Source organism: Falco naumanni, chromosome 8 (genome assembly GCF_017639655.2).
Source record: "Falco naumanni isolate bFalNau1 chromosome 8, bFalNau1.pat, whole genome shotgun sequence".
NCBI classification, from domain to species: domain Eukaryota; kingdom Metazoa; phylum Chordata; class Aves; order Falconiformes; family Falconidae; genus Falco; species Falco naumanni.
The window spans coordinates 346,476-356,176 of record NC_054061.1 but is presented as its reverse complement, the minus strand read 5'-3'; the positions used below and the strand labels follow the sequence as shown (position 1 = coordinate 356,176).

The 9,701-nt window shown below is 50.2% G+C and overlaps 1 protein-coding gene across 4 annotated transcripts in view; it reads right to left on the bottom strand.

Moving 5' to 3' along the window:
• Positions 1-749: 749 nt before the first annotated feature.
• Positions 750-9,701, bottom strand: part of ARHGAP26 (Rho GTPase activating protein 26) — a 155,705-nt gene continuing 146,753 nt past the window's right edge. For all 4 annotated transcript variants that reach the window (XM_040604261.1, XM_040604262.1, XM_040604264.1 and 1 more), the window contains 2 exons: positions 7,018-7,109; positions 750-2,484 (listed from right to left, as the gene is read on the bottom strand). In XM_040604261.1, the coding sequence (XP_040460195.1) occupies positions 2,396-2,484; positions 7,018-7,109 (181 nt within the window). In that variant the 3' untranslated portion in view covers positions 750-2,395. The remainder of the gene's footprint in view (positions 2,485-7,017; positions 7,110-9,701) is intronic.

Here is a 9,701-nt window from a genome sequence, read left to right as displayed (position 1 = left end):
CCATTAGTCCTTCCCATCCCTCTCCTACACCCCTGGAAAGGGGTTTCTGTAGTAGTGCAGGTGCCAGGGCAGGCTCTAAGCAGCCTCCCTGAGGTCCCAGCACCAGCCAGCAGCATCGCAGCGACTGCTGGGCCTGAAGAAAGCCCAGCCCAACCCTCTGCTTCAGGAAAATCAATAAATGTTCACTACTAAATCCAAGGATGAACATGAACCAGCAATTTGCCAGTGAAACTCTGGCTGTCATCCCTACAAACCTCTCAGCTCTCTTCATCCAACACCTTAAAGCAGAAAACGTGGGACAGTTTGGAGGCTTCACCCCCTGCCCAGACAATACCAGTCATGTCAGGTGATGTGCCCCACATGTCTCCAGAGAGGGCAGGGTGTCACTTACGGCAGGGCTACACTCCCAAGGAGATGAGGTGTACTGCACCCACCCTAGAAATCAGGAAAAAGAAGATCAACTTCTTCCACTTCTGTTTTTAATTCCCGCCCCCCGCCCCCCCCCCCCCCCCCGGATAAAAGTCTAGGAAGTTTAATTACTGTGAAAGAAACATAAAGAGGCTTGAAATGTCAGTTTCCCTCATTTCTAAGTGACACCATGAAGTGAATGAAAAGGCAGCCCAAGGCCCAGAGGGTGGTTGTAGATGCGAGTGTGTTTGCAAGTGCTTTTCTGTAACTGGTTTCAAATGTCCTTCACTTCTCTTGTTACAGGTCTTCTAAAAATATCAAATATAGATCTTTCCATCATAATATTTTAAGATACTCTATTTATACATTAATTCTCTCAAAAATAAAAAGTGACACATACAGCAATTCAGTCACTCAGAGTCTTTAAAATTATTACAAAAAGACACAACATCCACCCCCCAGCAGCATGTGACAGCAATGCTTCTGCACAAGAGACTCTCTCTGTCAGGGGCTGGGGGTTCTTTCACGATTTTCTATTACAAAATATAATTGTTCCAGCTCTCGACATGCCAGCTGGCCAGCCCGGCTCTGCAGTCACACAGGGCTCCTTCTCCCACCCTCCCCCTTAAAAATGACCCCAAATGGCAAGGGATTTGCAAACTTGCTCTGCAACCACTTGCTGTGTGTCCATGGAGACATGAGCATCCCCTCCAGGGCAGGGACAGAGGGGTGGTGGAACCAAGGGGCTCATCCTTTGCTTTCTGTAGACCATAACTTGGCCACACTAACAACAAATGTCCTGTGAGTATGGAAATAATTTACCTTCCACAGCCAGTAACTGCACAGAGTTGGCACAGACAGACTAGACCAGGCTGCAAGCAAGGAGACCACCTGAAAAGCAACAGTGTCAAGTGGCAAACGCAGCTCCAAAATGGCACATCAGCAGCCTGGGCATTTGCGAAAGCATGGACATCTCTGTGCAATGTGCACTGGAAAGTGGAGACACAAAACAGCCAGTCAAACAAAAGGAGTGGTATTTATCTGGAGCTACATCTTGCTGTCCAGGAAGGAAACTAAGGCTGCACAGATCACAGACATTTACCTCGCAAAAATCTAAATCTTACAAAAAAAAAAGTTTGAGAGGTTTGGTCCAAAGTATTCTCCCCTCCACTATGCTGATGCCTGCTGAGTCCTGACAGCTCCCAGCCAGTACTGTGCCCACCTTCACAGAGCCCACCCCAACATCTTGCTCTCGCCTGCAAGAGCACAGCTCTGCTGTGGCTGCACCCAGCCTGTCATGAGAAGCTCAGCCTTGTGCAAACTGCCGCTGCAGACCCAGCCTGTAGTTTGATGTCAGCTGAAAGCACCTCACCCCTTCTCCTGCTGCTGCAGTGTGAGATGGGGCTGGGTTGCTCCCAGCTGCATGGGAGAGCTTCGCTCAGGCTGGTCGGAAAAGTGGGGAAGGGCCTGGGAGCAAACCACTCCTTGCTGCTGACCGCTCCTCCTCTGGCAGGGAGGCTGATGGGTTGGGGTTCCTCAGCTTCCACTAATGCTCTTTACAGCTGGCCAACAGTCTCACTATAGGGAGCATCAGGCTCGGAGCTCTCTCATGCTGGTTCACAATTTGCAGGCTTGGCCCCTACAGAGTGCTTGGGCTGCGGCGTAGAGCTGCTGCTTTGCTGGCTTTCTCACTGCTGTGATGGCTCCCAGCTGGCACGTGGGCTTTGGGCAACACCTGCCACCACTTGGGGCTGGAGGAGTTCAGCCATCTCCCCAGGACTGCTCCTCACACAGCCCCAGCAAGCACTGGAGTGCAGGAGGACAGGCAAACACCATTATCCACACAAACTTTCATCTCAGTCAGTTTGGGCAAGTCCTGACCCTGCATCACACAGTGGCAAAGAGCAAAATGGTTTATAGGACTCCCACCAGCGGCTGCCATGGATACCATGTAAAAATCAGCAGTGGGGCAATCTTACACCCAAAGTTATAGGTACTCAATGTAGTTCTCGGGGATTAATCCTGTCTTGCCGTTGAGGGTCCCTTCCAGCCAGCCAGGCTCCTGGGATGGATGAACTGGAGGAAAGAAGGAAAAGGCAGGTTACTACAGAAGGGGGATTATGGTGTAGGGGCTGTTGCCCTTTGTGTGCTGCCAATGTCAAAGTTGCTCTTGGGAGAGAGCAAGACCTTTAATTTGTGTTAATTTTAAAGTAAGGAAACTCATATGCTAAGGAGCTGAGAAAACTGAAGTGTTCTCTCTGTCTGTGCCTGCTCACCCATGGGACTCCTTTGCTTTGCCTTCATAGACAGACAGTCACACTGTGAAACCAACAGAAAGGCCAAGTCAGCTGCACACTTGGCTGCGGACTGGGTTTGGGATGAAACCAGGGGCTCAAAATTTTCTCCAGATTTGGGTTAAAACCTCTTTGAAGTTTGAGAGAATGTGGTTAACTCCATCACATCATAACCCTGCACATCCAGGCTTGGCCTTGGACCAGGCTGAGAGAGAAAATGCATTAGCAAACCCTCCCGGCAGGAAAGCAAACACTGCAATCTTACTTCTGTGAAATGAGAAGCCTGATCAGTCCTCAAAAGACTGACATTCTTTCTTTGTCAATCAACCACTGAAATTTTGCTGATTTTACAGGCACCAGGGTTATGCCAATGCAGGCAGAGAAACATTCCCCACACTTCCCACAATAAATGGTGGCAAGTCAGTATTTCAGAGCTACTCAAGCTTTCTGTGACTGCAGGTCTGCTTGCTTACACATTGTCTGGCACCAACTGCAGAGTGCGAGCCCCTGCTCCCCTACCCCACCAGCACAGTATCTGCTCTCCTCACTGCCCCTACATCTCCATCTAGGCCCCCTCCTGCCCCAGCCCACCCTCACTCTGCTGGAGCAGAGGAAATGTGTGGAAAATTCACATTTCAGTACAAGCGTGACCGTTTCTTGGGTGTACCCCAGAAGCGGCACTGACCACTGTGCAGGGTCCCCATTGTGGGGACGGCCTCCATGCATGCAGCCAGCCTCCAGCCATCCTACCAGCAGCTACAGGCCACACCAAAGCTCTGGCAGACTCAGAGCAAAACCAAATGTTTAAAATCAGAGTCATTTTCATTCAAAGGTAAACACATGTGCTCTGCTTATCAAAGCAGCAGAGCAACAGAGGAGCAGGGCTTCAGGTTCCTTTGTGTGCTCCCTCTCCTACTACAGTCCCATCTATTGTAGGATGGCCATTTTCTGTGCAAAAATCATGACTGACATTGACTGTTCAGAAAGGTTCAGAAACAGAGAAGTGTTTTAAAACCCAACATCTTCATGCTTTGGGAGAGATCAGTCCTCACCACTATGGCACAGTCCATCACTCCTGGGTAAGCCTGCAGAGGAACACTACGCAGTAATCCATTAATGAAAAATATAACCCCTGGAAAACTAACTAGTTTTAAAAACCATGGTGTTCCTGCTCCTAGGTTTACACATTTTGTGGTTTCACTTGTGCCAACTTCTTTTTTCATGCTTACACCCTCTCACACCCAAGTCTTGGGGCTTTCCTATCACAAAGGCTAAAGCAGTCCGCTCAGAGGAAAGAAGCCACCTCCAGCCTGCAAGGAAAGCTCCCGCAGGCAAACCTGCACTAAAAGCTGTTGGGTTATCTGCCTTGGGTGGGAGTAAGGTTTTCACAGTGCCCCTGCCAGTGGACAGTGGCCATCAAGAGAAAAGAAATTGTAAGGAGTGTGTGTGTGTGCGTCTCTGTCTTCAGCCCTCTGGTCTCAGCAAATGGGCCAGGAAAGTGCTTGAACCAAAAATCACGTGAGTTCCAGCTACTGCTTTTGCCTTAAAAAAATCACTTATGTCCCAAAGACAGCCATTTATGTCCGTGTAGGTACCGTCAGACGGAGCAGAGCACATGAGCAGACAGGGAGGAGAATCTCACTCTCTATTTACCGAATTAGAGCACAAATGCAATACGACTTTCCTAACTAATGTACCATAAAACTTCAGTATCTGTCAGCAGCAGCTCAGGTGTGTGTGGGTTCATTGCTTCAGAATACAGAGTTTTCCATTTCATGGGTGATCGCTAGTTAAAAGCACAGGTGAGCACTCCTTTCCTGACCCACAACTCTCACCATTCCTGATTTCAGACCTCTATGGATCCAGGACATCCCTCCCATGTAGCATCACAACAAGGGCAAACCAAGTGCACAAGATCTGCTGGAAAATTCAGGTTTTCATGTAACTAAAAGGAACAATGCTATGGATTTTAAAAGGACCTCTTAAAACATGATGTAATTTACTATGTGGATGTCACTCAGTGTGGGCAACAGCACCCCAATTTCCCAGTCAGACCGAGATGCTGCTCTGCCATGTGCAACCTCAGAGAACCTTAAAGTCGAACAAGAACCTTTCTCTAAGTACCAAGATCCATCTGCTTTTGCTGGGTTTTATAAAACCCCTTCACCATAATAATACTTCTACCAAGCAGTGCTGTTTCTAGCTCGCTTCCTCCAGCTAACATGAGCCTTGGCTATGCTGCTAAGTAATTAGAACATGCTGTATATTTTTTCCCTTGATTAACCCATTGATTTTTATCTAGCAAACATAATATATTTAATTCAAACTTGTTCCCCTTCTAGCTGCTTTAATTCCCACAGGCTCTCAAAGGGGAGACCATGTTTATTTATAAGATATCTATAGAGCTGCTTAGGAAAACTGTTTTCTTTAATTCACATGTATTCATTCTCTTCCTCTTTCTGCTATATTCATGTATATATCCCAGGGCAAAACCAGTGCCTGTGGTAGCCGTTTCCCGAATGACACTGCTTAACATATAAAAGCCAAGAACTACTTGGAAAGTAGCAAAAAGTCTTTTCTTTACATTGGGATTGTATCTAAACCAGAGCTGCTTAATTCCATGGGGCACAGTCTCTTTCCCTTGATGCAGGAAACAGAAAGTCTATGTTTATTAACATCCTCTCCAAAAAATTGACTAACCAGAGCCTACCTATTCCAGCTCTCAGTATCCAGAGGAAAAAAAGCAGATGTTACTTTTCCATCCCCTGCATGAAACATTATGGCAACTGCACAGAGTATTTCTGGTGCTGATACTTGGAAACTAATCTCTCCTACCCAGAAGACCACTGAGGAATGGCTCTGTATATGGTAAACACTGGTGTCAGTCGACTACTCACCAGTTGCTCCCGTACGTTTAAATTAGGGGTCCATACCCACAGGAGGGGCACAGCGTGGTCACGCAGCCTCACATGGCACAGGCATGTAGGGGTCTGCATGGTCCCACTGGCACAGGGCAAGCACCTCGCTCTGCTGGCAGCGCTGCCAGCTACACACAGGCGCTGCGCTGCGTGCCGTGGTAGAGCTGGGGCATGTGTACTGCACGGGCTCGCACAACCCCGGTGACCAGCTGGAGTCTCGAGCAGCTGCCAGGAAGGCAAACAGCACAGGCAGCTGGGGTCAGCACTGGGCACCGGTCCATGCTCCATGGCCTGCCACTGACCTAGGAGGGCACAAAGGTGATGCTGTGCCCCATCAGACTTCTTCCTTTTATCTTCTGCTTTGGATCAGACCCTGCACTTTGTACTCCCAAGAGTTGTCTGGAGAACCTCTGCATGCCCTCCATGCAAGGCTGCACCTTCCCTTACCAACACAGCGAAACATGGCTCTGATCTAGAAGAACGTGGTCACTAAGAGCTGGTCACTTGTGCATGTCTTTGCCTTGTGCCCTGTGGATTGGTGGCCACTTCTACTGCAGGGGCCAAAACACCCATCACTCTTATTTTACAAGTCTCCCTTAGGATTTATTTCCCTTAGGAAATAAACCAGGATCCTGAAAAGGCAGTTTTCACACTGATCCTACAGATGGCTGGATGACCAGCTGTTTTCAGCAGGGATAACAAAAAGTAAGGCAAGATACACCTCAGACTTAATGCTTGTTTCAAGTATTTCTGCATTCTACTTTCTAGTGGTGGAAATGGGATAGTCCTTAAACAGAAGACTGAAAAGAAACGCATGAACTGAGAGTCCAAATCACTCATTGAATCACAGGGAGGAAACTAGTAATTTAACAAAACTCAGTGCTAAAGTAAGTAATAGCCAAGTGTCCTTCTCAGTAGCTTTGTTCATATTGCTGTTAGAACTGGCTCTGTAGCATCCCACATGTACGTTACGTGAAATGAGAGATGCTGTTAGAATGTCCATTCTGAAATGAAGAGGAAGTCTCCTGCTGATCTACCACCCAGGCTAACAGCAGCCTCTGGGCATGGCATCCAGCAGCGCTTCTTCCCCTGCAGGTGAGCTGGGTGGCAGCCAGCTGGTGGTAAGTTACAAACACCCCTGGTGTATCCCCCACCCTCCCTCTGCACTCTGCCCTCGCTCAGCAGCAAACCCTGCTCCAGGCTCAGCTCCAGGGAAGCCCAGAACCAGGCATGGAGCAAGCACAGCTCCTGTGGCATTGGACAGAGCTCTCACGATCCCATTTTCCTGACACACCAGGAACTGCAGCCTGAATACCACGCTGAAAAATGAGCCCAACTCCTGCTCCCATGAGGTGCCTGGCACTGCCCCGCACCCTCCCTCCGAATCAGGGACTCACCGTTATCAAACACAGTGCCTGCCGTGAAGGAGAGCTCTGAGTCGTGTTCTGCTTTACAGGCATACAAAGCTCGGGCTTTCCGCAGTGGTGAGCTGCAAAAGAAAGCATTTATTGGTATAAAAAAATACCCCACTCATACACAACACTCCTCTCCTCACTGCACTGAAGAGGGGTCCATGTTGAAGACGGGTCCTCCTACTGCTCTGCAAGGGTCCAACGTTACATTGCTCAAAGGGAAGAATGAGGAAGACTCCAGAGGAGGCTGAAGGCTCTCAGGGATGAGCCCCCAGCACCACACTGCACTGCATTGCAAACCCCAGTCCAAGCCAGCTGGCACTGCCAGGACCAGAGCCTGTGCCTGGTGCCCGCACAGCAGGCAGCCCTGAGCCGTGGGTCCCCAGGAGAGCGGGAGAAGTAAAGCAGGGAGCTGGAAGTGTTTTGTGAGTCTCTGAAAGGCCGTAACTGACTGGAGGGCCAGCATGGCGCGAAGGTGGGCAGCAGGCGCTGGCAGCGACCCACTGCCCACCGACCCCACTCACTGCCAAACCCATCACTCTCCAAGAGCAGCTGCAACCACAAGGAGGATTTCACAATAAAGAATTAGCACTTGGGGAAGGGTATTTCAAAACAGAAAAACAAGTAGGTCCATGAAGAATTTTCTGCACTTCTTTAGAGACTGTACGTAAAGATAAAGATTTAACAACTATTAGATTTTACTCGGGAAGTGCCAGTGTGCCTGTGCTGCAGGGGAGTGAATTAAGAGCAGAGAGCCAGAAATGGAGCAAATGGCCAGCAGACACAGGGAGAAAATGAAGGACCTCAGGACCCCCCCAGCCAAACACAGGTACACAGAGCTGTCCCCTGCACCCGGAGCCTCCCACACATCCTTTCTGGGTTTGGGCTTGAGCAAGGCTGGTGGAAAGCTGGGACACTGCCAGGCCATGGTGACCGTGACGGTGCAAACCTGCCCAGGCACCAGGCCATCTGACTAGCCAGCGGCATTCAGCACTGCAGCAGGCTGCTCGTCTATGGTATTGCCAAGCAAAGTGATGGACGTGCCCCCAGGAGCTGCTGGGATAAGGAACAAGGTGTCGCCATCTCTCAGGTCAGTGGTTTGACCAGCTTTTTGTTTTTCTGAGGACTTGAACTTATTCTGAATTCTCTTTGAGTGAGCCCAGGGAAGCGGCACGCTTTCACCTCATGGCGAAAGCGGTTCACCTTCACACAGAAACCACAAACCAGGGAAGCTATGAATGGTTTTGGTTTTGCTGTGAAGGCAGCTCCTAAGCTAAGGTCTCCACTCTCCAAATTCCAACTGCTTGACACAAGCAGCCACCAAACACTTAAAAACCAGGATGGGCAAACACTCCTCCCACTCCAGAGAGGGTCCTTTGCTGCTGGGCAGGCACTGCTCCCACAGAGTGCTTGAGGAGACTGTCAGATGAAAAATAAAATGTATTTTCAGGCTTACTACCTTGAATAATTCAAGCTGTTGTTTTTCTGCCCCAAAAATTACCTTTGCAGCCCGGTAACCCCATGGCCCCAGCCAGCCCCTTGCCCAACGGCTGCCCTCTGGGCTGTGACTGCACCCATCAGAGCCCTGTGGGTGTGAAATGCTGGACCCCGCGATAGCTTATGTCAGTTTTCTGCCTCCAAGCATGGCACAAGGCCAGCAAAGCACTCAGGAGTTTCACCCATCTGCCCTTGTGCAGTTTCGCGGATGATGAGCCTCTCTCCCCCAGAGGAGGAAGGCTGCTTGGATGGTATTACGCCGTTGTCAGCCTTTGCAGATGCATAGCAAAACAAATAAATAACCCTGCCAGGCAGGCAGCTGTTATACAGGCAGCATTTGTATGGCTGTAGGGAAGAGCTGGGTCTGCGCCTGTAATGAACAAACAGGTCTCCCTAAGAGGATGGAGATTAGTGCCCCGGCCCCAGACGCCTGCCACCTGCAAGGGGCTGGGAGCTGCATGTGCTGGGGATGACAACAGCCTCTTGCTCTGCTGTGCCAGGGTTGGGCTCGGGGGAGAGAAGCCCCATCCGAGGATGCCTTGCACAGAGACCAGAGCTGATGTGCCCTGGCTTTCCCACTGCGAGTATCTCCCAGTACCTGCAGCGCAGAGCCCAAACATTGCCTATGGTGTGCTCACGGCACAACTGCATCCCAGTGCCAAAAGCCCTAGGGCCCCCAGAAAGTACCTACGCCCACTGCCCCACAGCCAGCAACATCTCACAGCCTGGGGCGCAGGGGAGACATGCACCATCCTGCCCCACGGGGCTGGTGCGCAGCACAGCCTAACCTGCTGCTCAGGGCCCCATTGGAAACCTTCTGTTTGTCTGTAACTTTCAGGACTGATTTACTCCAGCGATGTTGAAGCGCCTGAGACAAGGGCACACAGCAGGCAAATGTCTGCATCACCTCATGATCTTTACCCTCCTTAGATTCCAGATAAGAAAAGGAAGTTGCCAGAAAATGAGGTATCACCGCATTTTACAAAGGCTTGTTATTCCTCGCAGCACCCAGGAAGGCAGTACACATCTTACCTGTTGCAGAGAGGAGTAAAGTGAACCGCAGGAGCTGAAATGGCTGGGCAAAACCACAGAAACCACCAGCAATGCTGAGCACTGCGAGTGCTGGCTCCTGCTTGCCTGACTGTGGAGGCTGGTGGGCGCCTGCCGGGGGG